The sequence below is a fragment of the Silurus meridionalis genome, chromosome 11 (genome assembly GCF_014805685.1).
Source record: "Silurus meridionalis isolate SWU-2019-XX chromosome 11, ASM1480568v1, whole genome shotgun sequence".
NCBI classification, from domain to species: domain Eukaryota; kingdom Metazoa; phylum Chordata; class Actinopteri; order Siluriformes; family Siluridae; genus Silurus; species Silurus meridionalis.
In genome coordinates this window covers 12,008,449-12,033,000 of record NC_060894.1, presented here as the reverse complement: position 1 = coordinate 12,033,000, position 24,552 = coordinate 12,008,449, and the positions used below count along the sequence as shown (strand labels likewise).

Genomic DNA, 24,552 nt, shown 5'->3' with positions numbered 1-24,552 from the left:
GCAGGCTGATCGAGCGCATTGAGCCCCGTTATGCCATACCGAGCAGACGACATTTCTCAGAGGTGTGTTTATCTGAGCTGTTTAATGTTGTTGCAACTCACGTTCCAACTTTTTTTACCAAGCTGCTTGGCAATTTCCCCGTAGCCCTTTCCAGCCTTGTGGAGGTGTACAATTTTGTCTCTAGTGTCTTTGGACAGCTCTTTGGTCTTGGCCATGTTAGTAGTTGGATTCTTACTGATTGTATGGGGTGGACAGGTGTCTTTATGCAGCTAACGACCTCAAACAGGTGCATCTAATTTAGGATAATAAATGTAGTGGAGGTGGACATTTTAAAGGCAGACTAACAGGTCTTTAAGGGTCAGAATTCTAGCTGTTGGACAGGTGTTCAAATACTTATTTGCAGCTGTATCATACAAATAAATAGTTTAAAAATCAAATATTGTGATTTCTGTTTTTTTTTTTTTTTTAAGTTTATGTCTCTCACAGTGGACATGCACCTACGATGACAATTTCAGATTTCAGACCCCTCCATGATTTCTAAGTGGGAGAACTTGCAAAATAGCAGGGTGTTCAAATATGTGTATGTGTGTGTGTGTGTGTATGTATATATATATATATATATATATATATATATATATATATATATATATATATATATATATATATATATATATATATATATATAATGTGTTTGTGTGTATATATATATATATATATAAAATTAATTAGATCTTGTTAATATACAAACATTGAAAACAAGCATTTAAAAATAGTAAAGCTGCAGTAAATCACGTTTGAAAACAGAAGTTAACTGTCGTAGTAGACAAATGCTATTAAATGAAAATGAAACGGAGAAACCCAGCAAGTTAACAGGTTTAATAAAAAAAGGAAAAAATATTCGCTGAAAACTATGTGTGATAAAAAATGTGATCTTTACTGCTGCTGTTATTTGCTGCTTTTAAATTTAGTGTTTGTTCGCACCGTTTTAATTGAATCCATCACTATGTTGTGAACGAGTCAAGATGGAACGAATCCAGTGCGACTATCTCGAAGTTAACAAACAGTTTATACAATCACACTTCATTAAGCTGTACCATTTTCACATGATGAGGATTATACAGTTTTTGCTTACCGTGCTGATGTTTCTCCTTGATCCTTGACTTGGGATGTACACTTTTTCCTGCTGCCGGGTGACCCTGTACTCTGCCATTTTGTAAGCGAATGTGTTGTCTAGCAGTCACGTTAACCCGTAAATTGAGCAGCCCAACTAATCGATAACAGTATTATCGATTTTATGATTTGTATTTGCTTATATTTTATTTTGCAGCCCAATGCAGATTAAAAACTTAACTATCGAGGAAATTTGCATTTCGAATGCATACAGTTAAATGTTGTGCTCATGTTGCGCTCATGTCTCATGTTTGCAGGGTTCCTGCTATTCAAGGATTTTTGTATGAACGAAATAGATGAGGCTGTTCCCCAGCTGAAGTTCTATGAAGAGGTAAGAGAAATCTTTTGCTCTTTCATCTTTCTTTAATTTCTTTGTTAAAATGGGAATATCTGATCATTCTGAAGTTATCATGAACTTAATGTCTTATTTTACACAAACTGAAGCATTGTACTGCGAATTGCTACATACCTAAATAAAAATGTCAGTGGTCTGTAAAAGGTTTGGAAGCACCTAGTCTTTTGATCAGGCCTGTTTCTTTTGTTTAGATGCAGCATACTAGGTAAAAGCAACCGCAAACACAGTAAATGACCAAGTAAAATCTTTGGACAGATGAGTCCAAATTTGACATTTCTGGTCTATCAGAAGAATATATGTAAGCTGGAAAACAGGAGAGATGTTACCAGGCTGCTTTACATCCACAGTCAAACATGGAGGTGGAAGCTTAATGGTTTGGGGTTGTTTTGGTGCAGGGACGTTTGTAAACTTATTCCAGTTGAAAAGAATCCTGAACCAACATGGCTACCATTCAATACTTCCCTGCCATGCAACTGGACTGTGACTAATTGGTCCAAACTTCATACAAAAAAGATAATGACCTGAAGCATATGTCAAAGTTCTGTAAGTGTTGTTTAGAGGGCAAACTTTAGCAATCGAAATGCTGTTGAACTACTCTGGCATGAACCATATTGCAATGTCAGAAAGAAATAACCAGCTAGCAGAGATTCTGGCAAATTTTAGAAGAGACATGGCAAAGTATTTCAGCAGAATATAATAATAATCTTTATTTTAATTTCAAAATTTAAATAAATAAATTTTTTTGGAGAAATGAACTGTCAAGAATATAAGAGCATGTACAGCCATTAGTCATTCTTAGGGAGGATGATTTTTCAATAGAATTAACTAGTGATGCACCGAAATGAAAATTCTTGGCCGAAACCGAAAACCGAAAAAGTGGAAAGCAAGGACGAAAACCGAAACACCGAAAGAAATAATGCCTATTATTATTAATTATTATTTTTTTCAATTGCATAAATTAATATTCAAGTTTCAAAGAATAAATCAATTACAAATTATGAAAATATTTATTTATTGCACATTGCAACAATGCACAGGATAAAATAAAATTCTAACACTGTCTGTCGTGAAACTGATTGCTGAAATATCTGCAGTTATATGTTTATGGACGTGAGTTGCAACAACATTAAACAGCTCAGATAAACACACCTCTGAGAAATGTCGTCTGCTCGGTATGGCATAACGGGGCTCAATGCGCTCGATCAGCCTGCGAAACCTCACATCTTCTACGACAGAGAATGGCTGATCATCTAAGGCAATGAATTCCATAATCTTTTTGTGTAATGACCTTTGCCTTGACACTATCACTGGGAAACTTCCTGCCTTTTCAAAAACGTCCGCCACAGACGGAGTGCGCGTGCTGGGAGGGGTTTTGCTTTTCTGTGCCGCGTTCATCTCATATTCAGCATAGCGACTGGGATGTTTGGATATCAGCAAATAAATTAAACCCGACGTGCAGACGCACCTCCTCTTGAAATTTCGGCATTACATGTTTTGCAAATCGCTATCCGTGGGTCTTTCTCAGATATACTGAAATACGTCCACACATGTTGCTGCAGGCGCGGTTTCTGTTTGCGTCATCACAACAAACTGTTTCGGCTGTGTTTTTTCGGTGATCAAAGTCTTTCGGCCGAAAACCAAAAATGCACTTTTGGGCCAATTTCAGCCGAAAATTTTCGGTGGCCGAATATTCGGTGCATCCCTAGAACATGACATGACGTTCATCGGGTTGATGTGTAGGGGTTGTGATTTGGATCATGCCACTTTCGGAAGTAAAGGCTGTCTGTAATCCTACAAATTGTCACATGACAAAACCTGCATTTTAAAATAGTCGTTGTCTCCAACCAAAAAGCATACGTGTGTAGCCATTTATACATCCTGAAGCCCTATGTACTGGCTTTTTCATTATGTATAGCTTCATCCTTCTTGAGTGCTGACTGTTTCTAGAGCTTTAAGTGGGGGAAAAAAAGGTTGGAAGCTCAAAAAAAAAAAAGAAATTCCTAAGTTTACTTCTCTGGACATATCTCCAAAGCCATAACAATAAGTTTACACCATCATGCAAATAGTTAAATGGTGTTTTGTTGTGTATAAAGAGCCTGCAAAACATTTGACACATTAATAGCACACATTTTGTAATCGAGCAAAGAACACTGATTAATCCTTAAGATTCATGTACAAAACAAGCCTTTACAGTACATAAGTACATTACAGCCCTTTTCAAACCCGTTCTGTTTCATGGCTAGGATGCGGTTTGCAGCAGTCTTCAGACATGATGCTCAAAATCACGGTGATATAACTGCTCCAGAATTTGACTTAAGGTCATACTTTGTTTTGCCAACGTGTTTTTAAAAAAAAAATCCCAAATGAAAGACTTTTGAGATGTGTGAGAAGAAAATGGTACTTGTGTTGTGTGCGCGTCTGCACACGGTAGTATTAGGAGAATGATACCCTCCAACCAGAAAAACCCTCGTTTTCAGCGCCACAAGCTCTATTTTGTCAGGCCCCAAGTGACACGTTCTTTAAGTGTGAATTCAGTCCGTTTATTACTTTCAAAGATAGGCTTGCCAAAAATATTGGCACCCTTGCAATTCTGGCAGAAAATGCAACGCTTCTCTCAGATAATTGTTCCAATTGCAAATGTTTTTGTTTGCACTGCAACAACACAAAAACAGAAGAAAAGTTAAACTTGATAAGATTTCACACAGAACTTTATTAGAAAATTATTGACAAGTTGTCAAAATTGTAAAAAAAAATTGCTTTTCAAGCACGTGATGCTCCTGTAATTTGTATTTAGACTCACCTGTGGCAAGTAACAGGTGTGGGCAATATAATAATCACACTTGCAACCAGCTAAAATAGAAAAATGTTGACTAAACCTTTGTGTTGTGTGTCACACTGAGCATCGAGAAAAGAAATAAGTATAAAGTGTTGTCTGTGGATTTGAGATGAAAAATTTTGGCAAAACATGGACAATCTCAAGGCTACAAGTCCATCTCCAAAGATCTTAATGGTACTGTGTCCACTGTGCGCAATATGAAGATGTTTACAGCCCTTGGCACTGTAGCGAACCTCCCTGGACGGATGAGCAAAATGAATTAAAAAAAAATTACAACGAATTGTTTGAATGGTGGATAAGGAACTCAGATTTACTTCCAAACAAATTCAAGCTGATCTGCAGACACAGGCTGCAACAGTGTTAGCTCACACTGAGTAAAAAGGGAAGCTATGTTAGGAGACCCAGGAGGACACCACTGCTGACACAAAGGCTTAAAAAAGCAAGACTGGAGTTTGCCAAAACTTATGTGAAAAAGCCACAACCCTTATGAGAGAACGTACTTTGGACAAATGCAACAAAAGTAGAGCTTTTTGGTAAAGGACATCATGGCACTGTTTACAGAAAAAGAAAGGAGGCCTTCAAAGAAAAGAACACAGCCCCTAAAGTCAAACATGGTGGAGGTGCAAAGATGTTTTGGGGATGCTTTGCTGCTTCTGGCACTGGATGCCTTGACTGTGTGAACTGTATCATTAAATCTGTTGACTACCAAAGAATTTTGGGGTGAAACGTAGTGGCCAGTGTCAGAAAGCTGCATCTTCACCAGAGGTCATGTGTCTTCCTGCAGGACAATGATTTGAAACATACTTCGAAAAAGAACTCAGAAATTTTCAGAAACAAAGCGCTAGAGAGTTCTGAAATGAGTCCAGATCTAAATCCCATAGAACACCTGTGGAGAGATTTCAAAACAGCAGTTGGGAGAAGGCATTCTTCAAATCGGAATGACCTGGTGCAGTTTGCAAAAGAAGGTTGATCCCTAAATTCCAGTAGAGATGTGTAAGAAACTCATTCATTGTTACGGGAAGCGATTGATTTCAGTTATTTTTAAGAGGGTATTACCAAATAAGGTTTTGTCCAGGGCATTTTTTTGGATTCTGTTTGGAATTGTTTTAGATCTGACTTTTGTTTTCTTGTGCTGTTCCAATGCAAACCAAAAAAATAAACATGAGTAATATCTAACAGAATTGCATGGCCATGAGTGTATATGCTTTTTCGTTATACAAAAAAAAAAAGCTGTTTGCATAATCACAGAATCAGCTTGTAGACAGGCGTCTTCAACGCTGAACAGTCTTATCAGGAATCCTATTATTGGTTCATCTTTCACTGATTGCTATAGTTCTTCAGCCAGACTTGATGTAAAAGTCAACACAGCCTGATTAGTAATGCAGATCATATGAATTTAAGATTACCAGACTTTTGTTTTATCTTCCCAGATTAAAGAATATGAAAAGTTGGACTCTGAAGAGGAGAGACTTAGTCGCAGTCGGCAGATATACGATGGCTACATAATGAAGGAGCTCCTGTCATGTTCACATGTAAGCCTGTCAAAAAAAACTGTCAAAGGTCTGACTGGTAAAAGAGAATTCAAGCAGGTATCAGACTTCTCTTGGTTTGTAAGTGCTGTGGTGCATAGAACATAAAAGCTCAAAGCAAATGTATTAATGCCCTGTTATTCTCCACAGACACCATGATTCCTCTACTATTAAACTTTTATTTTAAATATAGTTTTTAGAATAAAGGGTGCAGAAGGATGTTGCATTTTAATTAGATTGCGCTTTGATTTACACATTACTGAGGAAAACGGGAGACGATAATTTTGATGCTTTGTGCTAAAGACATGTAAGGTTTGAGGTTTGACCCATACCTTGCATTTATATGTTGTACTGTGTGTTTTTTAGCCCTTCTCTAAGAAAGCGGTGGACCATGTACAGTCTCACCTGGCTAAGAAACAGGTGCCCCCATCACTTTTTCAGGTGAGAGACATTATGGAAAACTTTACCAAAATAATTTTAAATGTCTTCAGCATATAATTTGAAGTATTCATTGCAGTGTCTATTCTATATTTTATGCCTCATTCCACTAACTTTGTAGTTAACATCTGTTGACCCTCAGATTTAGTGACTAACTAGAGGTAAATTACATGTAATTCCTTTTTATATATATATATATATATATATATATATATATATATATATATTTTCTAATCAGTGCAAAGCTCTACATTTCATGTATTGATTTGGACTTGTGTTGTGCACTTAAGCTGTTTGCTTTTTTTGTTAAACAGAATCTGGTATTTTCCTGGAAAAAGATGTAATAGCATTTTGTAGAATAACCTTTCAGAACATTGCCACTTTTACAAATGTTTCTGTTTTCTTGTATTTACTTTTTGCCATTTTTTAAAGAAATTTGCTTTGTAAAAAGTACCTATTGTGACATTTAAAAAGTGAGCCGTTTAAATGTTTAAAAAGAGAAACACGTCATGCTTTTGACGCACCAGCCAAAGTGCAACTGCAAAACAGTTTTTTTTAATCATATCTGCTGCAATTCATTGTTTGTCTCTAATCATTTCATATGGTTAATTATCTAAAGTAGTATTTTTGAGTATTGGCTATGTGAAAGGAATGTTATGATTATAATAAATGTGCAGACCTTTGGGCCATGTTTGGGAAATTAAAATACAAGGTCACTCTATAACATTTTTTTTTTCTAGCCATACATTGTTGAAATCTGTGACAGCCTGCGAGGAAAGATCTTTCAGAAGTTCATAGAAAGGTGTGATTTCTGTTTTATATACATTTTTTGCTATTGCTTAATTGTTCCTGTTACTTTTCTTTTTTTTACTTTCTACAATTAAACCTGCTTCTCTTTTCTGTAGTGACAAGTTCACTCGTTTCTGCCAGTGGAAGAATGTAGAGCTAAATATCCATGTAAGTTCTTTGTTGTATATTTAAGATTTTAAGCAGTAAAGCCATGCAATTATGAGACACTTAGAGGAAATGCTAATTATCCCATATTTTATGTAAACTTTAGCCTTAGGGGATACATTACAGCATAGTAGGTGACAGTTAACTGATATTTAGATCCAGCCACATGATATTGTTTTCCTGTGGTAAATTGTCTTAACATGACTGCTGTGTGTCTGTGTAGTTAACAATGAACGACTTTAGTGTTCATCGGATCATTGGTAGAGGTGGATTCGGAGAGGTGTATGGCTGCAGGAAGGCAGACACAGGAAAAATGTGAGTACTAGGGAATAAAGCAAACATTTTAAAAACATTGAATGAAGTGGAAACATTTTCTTACATCACTGCACTGGTTTCTGTATGCCAGGTATGCCATGAAGTGTTTGGACAAGAAGCGGATTAAGATGAAGCAGGGTGAGACCCTGGCACTCAATGAGAGAATCATGCTGTCGTTGGTCAGCACAGGGGTGGGTTGCACAGACTCTTGTAAAATAATGCTGCTTTTCTCTAGAATGAAAAATTAGTGTGCTTATTTTATTTTTACTGTTTTTTAACATGTGTCTCTGTCTCTCTCTCCCACTCACTTTGTCTCTGCATTTAGGACTGTCCATTTATTGTGTGTATGACTTATGCGTTCCATACGCCTGATAAGCTGTGTTTTATCCTGGACTTAATGAATGGTGAGAGCGTCTATTTCTTTATGATTCTTCTCATGCCATTCACTACCATGCTTCTCAGATCTCCCTAAGCAGGATGCTAATTCCCAGTAGGATTACGCTAATATAGATTTTAATTACAGGCATCCTGTGGAATATTACACAAGCCATTCTTAGGCACACATGCGTTGACTCCTGTTATAATTAACTCCACTCTGCTTGAACGTTAACTTTTATATCAAGATTGTAAAATGTGCAAAATAGGCCTGAAAACAATGGTGTTAATTTAAAAGTTTCCTAGAACTGCCTTCAGCACAAGTCAAATCAGAAATCCTTCTGCTGGGTATTTTTTTGTGACTGTTTAATTATTACATAAATTATTTCATAAAAACTGACACTATATGAATTGTAATTGATCAAATGATTTTAATTTACTGGTTCCCATTCTTTTTTTTGCAATGGTTCTTTAAGAATAGCTAATATAGTATTTAAAATGTACATTTAAAGTAACATTTCAGTGTTGTGTGTGTGTGTTGCAATAAAGTATGCTGAAAACATGAAATTATGTTTTAGGTGGGGATCTCCACTATCATCTTTCTCAACATGGAGTGTTTAGTGAGAAGGAAATGCGCTTCTATGCAGCAGAAATTATCCTGGGTTTAGAGCACATGCATAATCGTTTTGTTGTCTACCGTGACCTTAAGGTAATGCTTCTAGATGGTCTCTCTCCTCAAGATCTTTTAGCTAAAATGTTGTTTTAGTTGTTGTTTCTTCTCCCCCCAACTTAAGACATCTTGATCTCTGCTCCCTTTTGTCCATTAGAAAACACTTTAGTAGTTTGAATTAAAAACACCCTATCGAGAGAATTAATCTTTATTGCCCTTTCATATATAACTTAAAGATGTTTAACATTGTTCATGCTCAACTCACATCATCAGACCTCACTCACTACTTGATTATGCGCTTTTGTAGGGGGAGGGCAATCTATTTTGACACAATGATGTGGTATACATTTGGAGTAACTGACAATATTGCAGTGCAGATTGGAGCAGCCGTAATTATACCGGATTCTTACAACAGCATTGTATTTATTAGATTTCTTTTTTCAGGAATACACACCCTGCTTTCACCCAATTTAAGTTCCAACTTCAAATGATCCTAGCAGTCTTCATAAGCTATGTGCTTACCAAGTCATTTTAATTTGATACTCATTTGATGAGCATTTTGCCAGTAACATTTAGATGAAAGTAAATTCCACAAATACTATTGTGGATTGTATGTAATGAAATGCTTCAGTCTGATGATTAAAATTTGATTGTGAGATCTTAATTGCATGTCATGCGTGACGAGGTTGCAATGATAAAACTTCAGCTTAGCAAATTGAATACAAAATTTTTATTGTCCTACATATTTAATCATGCTGACTGACAGCAGCAAACATTCAAATAAACAAAGCAGCAATATTTGGCTTTAGTGGTTTTAGTTTATCAGCGAAGGTTGAGATTTTAAAGACACTTGTTTACTTACAGAAATGCCTTAATACAACTTAATACAAATAGCTTTTATCAGGTGAACTTGATTTCAGCCATAAAGTCTAAAAAGAGACAAACAAATCGTTTAATACTATGCAGAGTGGCAGTACAGTGCAGAAATGTCTCCTCAATAATAGGATTGTGACTTTTTAACCTTGAAACATTTGGTTGGTCCTTGCATAAAACTTGTATTTAAAAGTGAAAAGTAATCTAAAGAAACGTACCCTAAAAATGTTTGTATTAGATTTAGGTGTACTATAGCTTTAATTATCTGAATTAATGTCACAAAGATCATTAGGTGTGCATGTGTGTGTGTTTGTAGTAGTAGTAATAATAATTATAACTGGAATAATCATTTTTTATTTATTTTTTTTTCCTCCCCTCTCTTAGCCTGCCAACATCCTCTTAGATGAGCATGGCCATGTTCGCATCTCTGACTTGGGCTTGGCCTGCGATTTCTCTAAAAAGAAACCCCATGCTAGTGTGTGAGTGTTCATAAAATATTTTAACATTTAACTTCTCAAACTCCTGGATAATTCCTTTTTTTTTTTTTTATGTTTTTTTTTTCCATATACAGTGTACATTAATACTAACTTTTATTGTTTTCTGTAAATAGTATGTTTAAAACGTACACTCAGAGCATTTTATTGGGAACACTATACGAATACCATCTTTTTTTTTTTTTTGTGGAATGGATTACACAGGATGTTGGAAACGTTCCATTGAGATCCAGGACCATGTAGACATGATTGCTTCATGTAATGCCTGCATTTTTCCAGGTGTATTTTCATGCTCTGAATCACCTGTTCTATCAAATTGCAAAGGTGCTTTATTGGATTCAATTGTGGTGACTGGAAAGGCCATTCATTGTCATGTATATGAAACCATGTGTAATATGACTTTTGATTTGAGTCATGGTGCATTATCATGTTAAAATACGACTAATTTGTGGTTTTGAGTGGATGCAATAGTAGGTACAGTGTGGAATTCTAGTGGTGATTCATTGGCATTAAATAGCACATAGGGTTCCACACCAGTACAATGCCTCGAATAACTTGGTCTGTAGACTCAAGGCTGCTTGCTTCCATGGAGTCCAAATTTTGGTCCCTACTATCTTTGTGCCTAAACAAAAATTGCTTTTTTTTAGTCTGACAGTGTTACCCAGATTACTTTTCTTTTTTCTGACAGACATTGAACAGGATAAGGCTACTTTATTTTGTTGAACCTTCTCACCAACATTTCCATTTGTCCTTTGGCAGACACCTGTTCCAGAGAACATCATAGTTATTTATTTATTTATACTTTCTACTGTGTAGTGGAGGTATAAGGCATTGAATTGAATTGAATTGAATTGAATTGAATTATAAGGGTGCTGCTCAAGAGTAGCAGCTTTGATGAAAAAAATCCTAATCTTAACCACTGAGCAGCAATTTCCCTGCAGCACTGCTGCTTGCTCGAGTGGTAGTTTTTTCTTTATTCTTCATTCTGACTAAACTCCAGAAATTGTTCTATGTAAAAAGTTTAACAGAGATCATCAGTTACAGAAATCCTCAAACCAACTCATCTGGGGCCAAAAATCACTTCAGCTCACATTTCCCCCATTCTGCTGGTTGATGTGAACATTACCCAAAGCTTCTGGCCTGAATCTGTATGATGTAATGCAACAAACTGCTTTCAATCACAATTGGCTTGTTAGATAATAGCATGAATAAGTAATTGTACAGATGTTCCGACTAAAGTGTTTGGTGAGTGTATGTTGGGGGAAATCATTTTTTGATCCCCTGATGATTTTGTGAGTTTACCCCCTTACAAAGAAATAAAGTATTTGATCCTGTACCAACCAGCAATAATTCTGACCCCCATAGACCCAAATTTGTCCTGAACTTTTAGGAAAGAGCTCCTAATATCAACTTGTATATAAAAGACACCAGTCACAGAATCAACCTCTTCCATTCAAAACCTCCCCACCACTATGGGGACAGACCAAAGAGCTGTCAAAGGACGTCATGGACAAGATTGTTGACCTGCACAAGGCTGGAATGGGCTACGAGACCATCAGATTGTTGCCTTGGCAGTATGTTTTTGGTCATTGGCCTGCTGGAAGCCCCGTTCATGACCCATCTTCATCGCCTAAGATTCTGCAGTGCATTTCCTGTACCCTTAGCAGAGAAACAGCCACACAACAGAATGTTTCCTCCTCCATGTTTGACAGTGAGGATGGTGTTTTTGGGGTCATATTCAGTATTTCCCTGCCTCCAAATATAGCAAGTTGAGTTGATGCCAAAGAGGTCTCATTTGACCACATCACATTCTCCCAAGCCTTCTCTGAATCATTCAGGTGTTTGTTGCCAAACTTCAGACCTTGGTGTGTTGCCAATGGTTTTCTTGGTGACCGTCATCCCAGCTCCTTTGAGATCATTAACAGTCTCCTCCCATGTAAGTCCAGGCTGATCCCCAATGAGGTGACATTTTGCATGGAGCTCTAAAGTGTGGACAATTGACTTACCTTGTATTTCCTCCATTCTCTATTCATCATTCCAACAGTGGTCTCTTTCTCACTAAGCGTCTTGCTGATTGTGCTGTAGCCTATTCCAGTCTTGTGCAGGTCTACAATCTTGTCCCTGATGTCCTTTGACAGCTCTTTGCTCTTGCCCATGGTGGTGGAGAGGTTGGTTCTGTGACAGGTGTCTTTTATACACATAAGTTGATAGACGGATTTTCCTAAAGGGACAGGACTTGTATGGGTCTGTGGGACTCAGAAATCTTGCTGGTTGGTAGGGTATCAAATATAATTTAGATTATAACCTTTCTTAAATGTTTGTTTCTGGATTTTTTTTTTTATATTCTGTCTCGCTGTTAAAATAAACCTACCATAAAAACTTTAGACTGTTAATTTCCTTGTAAGGGGGTAAACTAACAAAATCAGCAGGGTACCAAATAATTATTTCCCCCACTGTACAGCTTAATTCTTGACGCCTGACTGATCATGATACTTTAAAGTGCAAAATGATAAATGTAACCCCAATCAATTCATCCTTGCCCAAACCTCCCACCCAGCCTCCATTTCATCATCGGCTAGTTAATCAGGAGTCGAATAGATTGGGGAGTGGAAATATTATTGTCATGTAAATGTGTCGTATTTAAAACCCAGCCCAGCTAATGCATGAAATAAATGGGATTTTTTTTTCTTCTCAGGGGTACCCATGGCTATATGGCACCAGAGGTTCTGCAGAAAGGGACAGCATATGATAGCAGCGCTGACTGGTTTTCACTTGGCTGCATGTTGTTTAAACTTCTGCGAGGGTAAGAACCAGTATTTCCCTTTGTAACTGTGAAATCATGAATATCTCCGTGTTTGCCACTGTCTTTATTTTTTCACTCTGTCTGCATTTTGCTGTGTCTCTCTCAAACCTGTTTGATGTGGGAAGTAAAGTTTAAATGTCAGTGGTCTCAACATGGAGGTCAGCTTACAGACTTCACAGAGTAGATTGAGGGAGTAGGTAGGTGAGGGGGTGGGGACTTTTAAAACCAGCTGCTGTAGCAGTTACTATGGAGGGAGTAAGAGACATGAGCAATCTAATGTGGTGGAGTATGGTTTACCTGTTCACAGAGAAAGGTGTGTTTGTGTTTGTGTGCAAATTTGCATTTGAAAATCAAGGGATTCAAAGTAACATGTATAACAGAGCAAACGTAATACTATTGTCATTGTTGATTTTAAATTGTAACAGTGTATGTGATCTTTGTAAACCTATGCACCCATAACTACTCCAACTTTTCTTTTCTGTATTTGCTGGTATGACTTGCAGTGTGTTCTGTGCTCATTAGATTAACAGGTTCTTTGGCTTTTCACAGGCACAGTCCATTCCGGCAACACAAGACCAAAGATAAACATGAGATTGACCGCATGACACTTACTATGGTAAGCCGCTTATTTTATTATTTATGCAAATTCAGTTTGTTGTTCCTTTGTATGCTATTTTTTTCTGTCAAAAGAATTTTAAAGGCTCTCTGTAAAAATATATATTATGTAATCTTAATATGAACATAAATGGATCGGAGCAACTTCACAAGGGGCAAATTGTGATCGACATCTGGCTCAGAGTATCTCTAAAATGGCAGGTCTTGTAATGTATTCTCAGTATGCAGTAGTTGGTACTGACTAAAAGTGATCCAAGGCAGGACAACTGATTATGGGTTACCAAGGCTTACTGCTGTGCATAGGGATTGAAAGCTAACATATTTTCCACTCCCCAAAGAGCTGTTGAAACCGTAATAAACTGAAAATTTTTATACTGGCTATGATGCATATGGGGCTTTTTAACTACAATATGTGCATAGCGCCCACATGAACCCTAAAACCACCACCAAAAACACCTATGATGGTCAAAGGAGCTTTGATGTAGTGATGTAGCTTCTGGTGTAGTGATGGTACCAAGATGCATGGTGGGGAAATGTACTGGCATTGCACACTGGGGAAATGGAACCAGAAGTTCTGTTGTCAGCCAAAACTGCATTGATCCAAGAAGTCACACAAGAATGACCAGATTGATTTGAACATACAAAAGGGTTTATTAACTCTTCATAACTGAGGTGAGCAGGGAAGCATCAAAGATCATGTAATTTCTGAAGGAAGTTGCTTTCATAACTATTTATTTATAAACATTGTGTTGATTATTCAGATATGCTATGTATTGCATTTGCAGAAACATTGGCTATAATCTAGGGGAATTCTGTCTAATTTGTGTGATTGGAATTACTCAAATTTTCCTGTTCTCTTTAAGAATGTAGAGTTGCCAGACTCCTTCTCATCTGAACTCAAGTCTCTGTTGGAAGGACTGCTACAAAGAGATGTGGCTAAGAGGTTGGGCTGCCAGGGTCAGGGGTCAGTGCATTACTTTATATTCATTTTACAAAATAATCAACCAATCCATCACCCTGTCCTACTGTCTAGTTGGCAAAGTTTGCATTTTTTAAATAAAGTTATAAAGTAAATGAAATGAATGTGGTGTATATTTTGACCTGACTATACACTAAAGCACTGACACCCTGCTGGTCAGAGTTATTGGTGTTGTCTGATGTTTTTTTCTTTCTTATTCACTGGTGCACCCTGTAGTGCTTCAGAAGTGAAGGAACATCTGTTCTTCAAAGGAATCGACTGGCAACAGGTCTATCTCCAGAAGGTAAGGCTGTAGGTGCTGCTGCAGTGATCCTGATGTCAGTGCTTCGTATATTTGACCTTTTTTGCAGTAGATTTGAATTCAGTACATTTAATTTTTTGAGTGGTGAATTCTGATTATTTTCCAGATTTATTTTCTATTATCTGTTTTAGGGGTCCAGCCACCATAACCCCTAACACTATTTTTTTAATCAATTAAATTTTTTGTGTGTTTTTTCTTTTGTATTTTTAGAATTGGATTTTTCTTTTTCCTTCCCTTTTTCATTTCAATTCAGTTTTATTTGTATAGTGCTTTCAACATTGGACATTGTTCCAAAACAGCTTCACAGAATAAAAATAAAAATATTACTTTTACATTTATGAATGAATTAACCCAACTTAGTAAATTCATGGATCTTAGACAGTTCTTGCTGAACCATCTTCAGCAGCAAGTGGTCTCCACTTAAAAAAAAAAAAAAAAAGAACCTGGTTACCCTGAGGAGCACGGTTAACTTTACAGAGGGGTTTGGCATCAAGAAGAGAAAAAAAAATTCATGCATAATTAGTTGCGCTTATTGTAACTTAATAGTTAAGAATGCTGTGCAGTATAATCAAGATGCAAGTAAGGGATCTCTGGGATATAAAGTGGCCTGTCACACCACAGTCAACAAACTTGAGTGAACGTATGAGTGTGGAACAACAGCAACCAAAACAGCATTTCATCAAAATACTACATATTTATGATCCCTCCTGATCTGCTTCTTTACCTAAGAAAAAAATATTTACAAAGGCTTGAATAAAAACATTTTTCCAACCTAGACTTAAACTCTAAAATTGTGTCTGAGTCCAGATCACTAATTGAAAGCTGTTGCATAACTGTGGGGCTTTGTAAGGGAAAGCTCTGACCTCTGCTATAGTCTTCAACATTCAAGGTACCAACAAATAGCCTGCACCGAAATAGGCATGGCGGATCATAATCGGCCAAAAGCAAGCTGAGATACTATGGTGCGAGGACTCTTACTTATGCACTCACTAGAAACATCCAGACTGTAAGGCATTGCACTAGTCCAACCAAGATGTAACAAAAGCATGAACTAGTTTTTTGTAAATCTTGTAACAATCATTTATTATTGCAGCAATATTTCTGAAATTAAAGAAGGCTATTCTGGAAATATTATTTATATGATTTTCGAAGGAAAGACTGGTCATAAAGTCTTTTGCTGTTGCACATAGTTAAGGCAGAAAGATTATCCAGAGATGTTATGTATTAAGAAAGCTTACTTCTAGCTGCATGAGGTCCTTGTGAAAATACTTCTGTCTTATCAGAATTAAGCAGAAGGAAGTTAAAAGCACCCACTGTCTAATGTCCTTTACAGATTCCTCAAAATTATTAAGCAAATGTTACTCATTTGGCTTTTCTGAAACCTACACTGTGCATCAACAGCATAGCAAAGGTAGATGATGCCATGTTTCTGAGTAATTTCACCATGAGGTAGCATATAAAAAGGAAAGAGCAGTGGGCCTTGCAGAACACCAAACTTTACTTCAGTAATGGAGGAGAACTTAACATTTTTATTCACAAACTGATATTGACCAGTTAGATAAGATCTGAGCCAGAATAGAGCTGTTCCATTCATGTTAGCAAACTTTTCCAGTTTATCAAGAGAATAATTATGATCAAAAGTGTCAAAACTGCACTAAGCTTCATCAACACAAACAAGGAGGCTGTTTATTCAGTTTTGTCAAATGTAATCTTAAGTTAGTAAAACAAACTTTCTGAGAATAGCAAAATTTTGGTTTTGCTTGGGGTGCAGACTGTATCATTATTATAGATCCTGAGTGACTATTCATCGCGGCTAGCAGATGGTTGGTTTAGCTTATTTGTCTGTTCTCTGGCATTGGCTCTGAATTGTCACTGCTTAACTAGTCCTGTTCTGATACTATGAGCTATACTGCAAGAATGTCCCACCATAACAGGCCATCCTTGCCCACAAAATTGCTCCAATTATTACAATACAATACATTACTTAGACATCCAGCAGGTCAGAAATCATAACCTGCTGTAAGCTACATTTCCACACTGCATTAGGATGGAGCCATAGCATATTATGGCATCGGACATTGTCTTAGCTAATAAACACATATAAACTTTTTGTTTAAAACATAGTACTAAGGCCTATTGGGCCTTACAGTGGCATTTTGAGAGGCCTATAACTGTAATAATGGACAAAACGTAGAAGGCAAAATCAGGATCATAGTTTTGTTGATGTCTGTGAAATTTGGGACGTTGTTGTGCGGAATAGTACCAAGTTCAAATAGCTGTTTATCAGAAACCCTAACTTTGCTATAATTCATCCTTGGGCTAATCAGAAGGATTTTCTCTCTTGAATAGCAGTTCCCACTAAGGACCCTTTGGTACATAAGTTCCTGCAGTTGCTTGATTTACAAATGGGATCATGAGAGAACTTCAGTTTCTTTTTCATTAATCTATTTAACAAAAGAATCTAAAACATTCTTAAGATGTATTTTGTGATCTTTTTGAATGTTGCTAGGCGATGCATTTCCAGCATATCAAAAATGTCCACTAATCTTGTAAATTTGCATAATGCAGGATGCATATTAAAAAGGGCTTGCGATAAATTAATAAATGTAATACTTTACAAAGTTTAAGAGGGATGTAGAGAAGAAACTGAACACGTGACTGGATATGGTTAAAATTGTTTGGACATGTGCAGACGAGGGACATGGGGTATATTGGTAGAGAATGCTAGGGATGGAGCCACCAGGAAGGAGAAAAAGGGGAAGGCCAAGGAGGAGGTTTATGGATGTGGTGAGGGAAGACACTGTAGGTAGTTGGTTTGGAAGAGGCAGATGTAGAGGACAGTGGGGGTGTGGAGACTGATGATCTGCTGTGGCGACCCCTAATGGGAGCAGCTAAAAGATGATGATTCACATTATCTACTTAATACAAGCTTCTTGAGGAATGATTTCTGCAGGGTACACAAACAGCATCATTCCGAACACCCCGGCACAAAATCATGGAATATCTCGAGGTATCTCACAAAAGTGAGTACACCCCAGTAAACATAACTCTCCCATTCCAGCAGGTGGCAGCAGACTGTATTCAGCACCTAAATTGGGAAACTTGGAAGAGCTAGAACCATGAATATGTAAAGCATGCAGTGTTTACACCTGCCGTGATCAATACTAATGGGTTTGTGTAGCCTTTTTTAATCATGTTTGCTAAGTTGCAAAGTCAAGAGCAAGAATGAGAGCAAGTACTGGCCAAACAAAGGGCATCATATATTGGCCATCAGCTGCCCTGATTTTTAGATATCAGCATTATCCAAAAAAGCACTCTCTCTCTCTCTCTCTCTCTCTCTCTCTCTCTCTCTCTCTCTCTCATATACTATCTCTATCTCTCAATATTATACTATTATAGAAATGAAGCTTGAATATGTCAATGTGCAGCTTGTATAGTAGTACAGATTTACTGTCCTTTAAAAATATCTTAACATACAACCATTATTGTAAAAATAATTGCCAACAAAAGTGAGTACACCTTAAGTGAGCTAGTCAAAACTGTGTCCAAACTGTCTGCATGTCAGTGTTCAGACCTGAACCCTATTAAGCACCTGTGGGGATTCTCATGTGGGAGATAGAGAAGTGCCATGTGTCTAACATCCATCAGCTCTGTTATGTCATTATAGAGTAGTGGAAGAGGATCCCAGCAACAACTTGTGCAGCTCTGGTGAATTTCATGCCCAGGAGGATTAAGGCAGTGTTGTATAACAATTGTGCTCACACAAAATATTTACATTTTGGACACAGTTTTGACATGTTCACTTATGGTGTATTCACTTTTGTTGCCAGTTATTTAGACTATAATGGCTGTATGTTGAGATATTTACTGCACATTGACTACTGTAAAATATTATCATTTCTGTAGTATTTTGCCTTTAGAACATGTGAGGCATGTGCTCACTTTTGTGAGATACCGTATATTTTAGGGGTGTAATGGTACACAAAATTCAAAGTTTGGTACCTACCTCGGTTTTTAAGTCACGCTTCAGTACAATTTCGGTACATTTAGTGGGAAGAAATGCACAACATAAAATTGATTGTTGTTTTTTTATTGACAGTTATTTCTTATTATTAACATTATAACCCCTTTTAGGTAATACGTGTGTTTTACATTTAAAATTAAATGTTCTACTCAACTGTTCTATTTATTTTTTTGCATTCTTTAACAATTGTCTTCATTCCTTCCATCCTTTATTCATTCACTTTATCGATTTATGTAATTTTCTGGATTTTTCTTATTTAAAGAGAAATTCTTAAAGCAAAACCGTTGTAAAACCGGAAGTAGCCCTGATTTTTTGTATGTGCAAAATAATGCACTACAAATTGTATTTCCGGTACAAAGTAAGTAGCCACAGTTATTCTGCACTGACTCTAGTTTCTTTTTTCATACCCCTGCCACTGTTCTGTATGTTTTCATGTTTAATAATAATAAAAAATGCGCTCAGAGTGCGAGGTGGAGACTAAACAAACTTGCAGTCTGCCAATGAACACTTTTGCATGGGCACTCAGATTTTTAACTATATTCTGCATGCAAAAAGGTTTGCAACTGAAAGCCCTGTACCAAAAGTTTCAGTACGGATACGTGTACCGTTAACCCAATGCAAAACAAAAAATTGCTTGTCGTTTTTTTTTTTTTTTTTTTTTATACATCAATGCAGTTTATTAATATTAATATTTGTGGACATCGAGTGAAAATACTTGGTTAAATAATATAAAAAAGAATAAAATAAAAATTTAAAACACAATTTAATTAATCAAATTAATGCAAAACACTTTTGATTAAATTGCATAATCACTTAAATTGGTTTAAATATAAAATATAATAAAATCTAATTAAATAAATTAAAAAACTTAATTAAGTTAATTTACATTTGTTGGAGCGCATTTGTGTAATACAGATATTTGTGTTTTACATTTAATATTGAATTTTCTAAAGATATGGTGTACTTACTGTAACTGTTCCACTCATTTCAGCATAACAAATGTCTTTATTCTTTCCATCCGTCATTCATTTATTCAAACTCTCTTTTGGAATTTATCATATGGAACAATATTTTTAACTGCTGCTATCTCACAGCTCACCATTTCCAATTACGTTAATGATTATGCTTGGTTGCAGTATTCTCCACCACTGATTCCTCCTCGTGGAGAAGTGAATGCTGCTGATGCCTTCGACATTGGCTCTTTCGATGAGGAGGACACCAAAGGCATAAAGGTACGGCATCAAAATTAAACCAAAAACACTTTAGTACTTACTCAGTGTATTGTTGAATAATTTGAATAATGGTAGTCTTTGTCTTTAAGCCTACCCATGTATGTTTTAAAGATTTTTTTTTTTCTTTTCAAACTTAAACATTAGTTGAGCAATAGAAAATGGGGAACTCTATTGTATTTTTCTCTTTTAGTGTGTCTCATGCGAGCTCTAGTGAAGTAGAACAAAAGACTGTTTGTTGCACTTTGCAAGGGCTGCAGAAGTGCCTAGCAACATGTGCCTGTTTGCTAGGGGTCATGTTATTCTGTATTAGAACAAGCCATACACTTTTCAGGTTCTCTTTTTTGACTTTCTCACTATGACACAGTCCTGTATGTTTAGTGCTAACTTTAGGCTTGCCTGAAATAAGGCTTGCCTGAATAAAGCGGTGTAAATGGTTTTTCCCATGAGAGCCTACTGGCATATGCCACTCGCCTTTTGTTTTCCTTTATTTCTTGAATGTATTCTTTTCTCTGGTTCTTGTTTTCAGCTGCTGGACAGTGATCAGGAGCTCTATAAAAACTTTCCCCTGGTGATCTCGGAGCGCTGGCAGCAGGAGGTGGCCGAGACAGTGTATGAGGCAGTCAACAGTGACACGGATAAGAACGAAGCACGCAAGCGAGCCAAGAACAAGCAACAAGGCCATGAGGAAGGTAAGGTTCTAACATGTACACACACACTGATCAGATTGCTATGTCTTTGCTCTCTTGTAAACAATTTTGCTCCATCATGTGGAGATTGCTGGCTTAATTCCTGATGATGCCACTTTTGCAGCTAGGAGCCCTGAGCAAAAATCACACTTTACAATAGTGCTTCTTTATTTAGGTCATGTGATTATTATGAATAATATTGATGTTTTTGAATGTTTGACATAATCTTAAAAATTCATTAAGGCATTTTTGCTATTGTGAAATAATAAGCAAAAACAATGCCTGCCCAGCACAGTTGCAAGTAAAGACAGTCTTTACAGAAATCTTAAAAAAAAAAGATTAAAAGGTTCCATTTATTTGCATACTTAAGAGGCTGCATATCCTTTGCCATTTTCACACGAACACACGCACACTCACTCACAGTCTGTAGTGATTACTTGAAATGGTGTAAAAACCTCCAGTGAGTATAAGTGCTCGAGAAATCTTTTGCTTACTTATATCTTAAACCCATATGTCTTTAGTGCAAAAAACAGAGGAACTTGAATGACCTTGGTGTTTGTTACAGTGCCTGGGAAGGATGCAGTTTACTGGACAGTAGTTCCTGTCGTGTTAATTACTGCTGCTAGACAACACTGATAATTCTTACAGTATATAGGCCAGAATTTCAAAGTAAAATAAATGTTTAAACCTTTGTGTTCATCAATAAAAAAAATTCAGCACGCCTATAAACACAAACAACCAAAACCAACAAAATAAATGTACTAATGAAAAATATTATGGCACAGCTTCTAATAATCTTTACATTTTTGTTTTAAACAGAAATGTATATGGAATGTGTAAATATTTTCAAATGTCAGATTTTTCTGCTTCTGTCCAACTGGACCAGAAATATTTCTCCAAGAACATCTTTCGCACAGTCTTGATTAGGCTGGTCAGAAACTCCTTTTACCAAAAAATTTGAGTGTTTTCTCTATTTACTGTATTCAACGAAAGCCTAAGATTCATGTTCTTGGCTAACAGGAGCGGAACCCTAAATGATCTTTTCCTGGTATGGTCAATCCATTTAAGATTTGATGTTTTGTGCATGCTGAAATATATTTCAGTTTGTAAAGATATATTATTTGAATTACTATATCCTTCTTGGCTGCTTTAACCAATCCAGCCATCTCACTTATATCTCTATCAACAAGGCTTTTCCATTCACAGATCTCACTCACACACCATTCTAGACCGTTCTAAACTCTTGAGACTTTTATGTGTGAAAATCCCAGGAGATCAGCAGTATGTGAAATATTCAAAGCAGCCTATCTTGAACAATGTATGATGTGTGCATTAATTGTAGCTCTTGACATATAGTGTTGATGTGTTTTTGTTGTTTTTTGTGAATATTCGAACTAAGTTTAGCTAAATTTCAGATTAAAAAATCTTTTGGTACATACATAACCATGCACAGCACAACATGCAGTGAAAATGCTTAATTAACACTGTAAACTGCAGTGATTTCTGGGAAAGTTAATTGGGCTTTTCTCGATTTGGGAAACTGTAAAAACATGACTCTTACTAGGATGCTCGGTGATCAATGTCTGATGGTGTTTATTTTAGACCAAACAAAAATATTATTATGAATGTTTAGGGAATATTTTTATAGAAAACAATTTGACCACAATGGTCTAAAAACCAGTGTTATTTCACTTGGAGTTTTATCAAGTTTTTCTTTAGGAAATGGCCAATCCTTCATGCTGATATTTTTTGTTTTCTTTGTTTTTTTTTTTTTTTTTTAAAGACTATGCTCTGGGCAAGGACTGCATAATGCATGGCTACATGCTGAAACTTGGAAATCCATTTCTTACTCAGTGGCAGCGCCGGTATTTCTACCTGTTTCCAAACCGTGTAGAATGGAGAGGAGAAGGCGAGTCCAGGGTAAGTTTGCAGTTTTCTTGGGTAGCAGCTATTGTTCTGATAAGCGATAATAATTAAATTACATTTTTTTAATTTGTAGATTATTATTCTGATGAATTAATTACCACAGATAACTATATTTCAAATATTCCTTTGTGGCATTTCAGTCAGCTCATGTTAAACCAGAGCTGTTACAAAACCCATGTTTTCAGATCACTTACTGAAGTATAACATTACTGAGATAAATCTGTCACACAATGAATACATTATCAAGTTACCAATATATCAATCTTTTTTTGATATTTTTCTGATTTAAAATAAAGGCTTCCTTTTGTTTGGCTAAATGCTTCATGACCTTTGCTTTGTTGTGATGTTCACAATCCAAAAGTGTGAGGATAAATCTTAATTTTTTTTAGGTCTGCGATTCTACTCAAGGGGTTAAACATGGCTGCCTCTTTGCTTGTGTTTTGTTAGCAACAAGCTAGCCAGATAACTAATGAGTAATATGTAACTACTTAAAACAGTAAACTGTATTGGCAGTATTATTCGATTAAAAGGCTAAAATGTTGATTGATCTTACAGTAGCACTTTGTGGAAAAACCCGTTCAAATGCAGCATTCTTCTTTCGGCTTCTCCCATTAGGGGTCGCCACAGCGGATCATCTGTCTCCATACACTCCCTGTCCTCTACATCTGCCTCTTTCACACCAACTACATGCATGTCTTCCCTCATCACGCCCATGAACCTCCTCCTTGGCCTTCCTCTTTTCCTCCTTCCTGGTAGCTCCATCCTCAGCATTCTCCTACTGATATAACCCATGTCCCTCATCTGCACATGTCCAAACCATCTCAATCTCTCCCCCCTTACCTTGTCTTTAAAACGTCCTACATGTGCCTACATGTTCCGCTAATAAACTCATATTTAATACTGTCCAACCTGGTCACTCCTAACGAAAATCTCAACATCTTCAGCTCTGCTACCTCCAGCTCCACCTCCTGTCTTTTACTCAATGCGACTGTCTCTAAACCATACAACAACATACCCTGCAACTGCACCACTCCACTGCCCACTGAAAGGGTTTAGAGCTGATCCTTGATGCAGTCTAACCTTCACCTTGAACCAGTCTGTTGTTCCTACTGCACACTTCACTGCTGTCACACTGTCCTCATACATGTCCTGCACCACCCTCACATACTTCTTTGACACACCTGACTTTCTCATACAGTACCACAACTCCTTTCTTGGCACTCTCTTGTCATACGCTTTCTTTAAATCCACAAACACACAATGCAACTCCTTCTGACCTTCTCTATACTTTTCCATCAACATTCTCAAAGCAAAAAAGGCGTCTTTATGGTATGACTGATCAACTTAATTCCCCTGTAGTTACTGCAGGTCTGCACATCTCCCTTGTTCTTAAAGATCAGTACCAGCACACTCCTTCTCTATTCCTCAGGCATCCTCTCACCTTACAAAATCCTGTTTAAAAACTCCACTGCCATCTCTCCTAATGTCCGTTGTTAAAATAAAAAAAAAATTTATTGAACAGTGCAGGTATTTACATTGTTTAACGTTTTAAAGCACAAAATAAGTAATTTAATTTGTGTTTAATAGTCAAATATAGCAAAATAATTATCTGAAAAAGTATTTCCTCCAGTTTAGTAGACTAGTCTACCTAAGCAGTGCCTTGGCATTGACCATCTTAAAGATGCTTTGCAGCTTCCACCTTGTCTGCGTGTTGATGCTAGTGCCAACACAAGATTGGTACATTTTTGTTCTGGTTCAGTGTTCCTCAGTCTAAACAGCCTGTTGGTTATAAACACCTTTTGATAAACATACGCCATTTATCAAGCGTAAACACTGAAAAAAGCCTTAAATATGTGGCAGTTTGAGCTTAGCTTAAATTTATAAAAACGTAACTCAGATGCTCACATTCCTCAGCTCCCAAAAGTTCTCTGACCACACATCTTGATGACTACCTACCAGCTGAATCACCATATTCAG

At 36.7% G+C, this 24,552-nt stretch overlaps 1 protein-coding gene across 1 annotated transcript in view; it reads left to right on the top strand.

Moving 5' to 3' along the window:
• grk3 (G protein-coupled receptor kinase 3) overlaps positions 1-24,552 on the top strand; it is a 60,850-nt gene that overhangs the window by 31,331 nt on the left and 4,967 nt on the right. Inside the window, exons 3-19 of the mRNA XM_046860983.1 lie at positions 1,428-1,501; positions 5,792-5,893; positions 6,257-6,331; positions 7,069-7,130; positions 7,234-7,285; positions 7,506-7,597; positions 7,689-7,788; positions 7,923-8,001; positions 8,551-8,681; positions 9,900-9,994; positions 12,705-12,812; positions 13,362-13,428; positions 14,291-14,391; positions 14,623-14,689; positions 19,868-19,963; positions 20,490-20,652; positions 22,433-22,569. Coding sequence (XP_046716939.1) covers positions 1,428-1,501; positions 5,792-5,893; positions 6,257-6,331; positions 7,069-7,130; positions 7,234-7,285; positions 7,506-7,597; positions 7,689-7,788; positions 7,923-8,001; positions 8,551-8,681; positions 9,900-9,994; positions 12,705-12,812; positions 13,362-13,428; positions 14,291-14,391; positions 14,623-14,689; positions 19,868-19,963; positions 20,490-20,652; positions 22,433-22,569 — 1,601 coding nt within the window. The remainder of the gene's footprint in view (positions 1-1,427; positions 1,502-5,791; positions 5,894-6,256; positions 6,332-7,068; positions 7,131-7,233; positions 7,286-7,505; positions 7,598-7,688; positions 7,789-7,922; positions 8,002-8,550; positions 8,682-9,899; positions 9,995-12,704; positions 12,813-13,361; positions 13,429-14,290; positions 14,392-14,622; positions 14,690-19,867; positions 19,964-20,489; positions 20,653-22,432; positions 22,570-24,552) is intronic.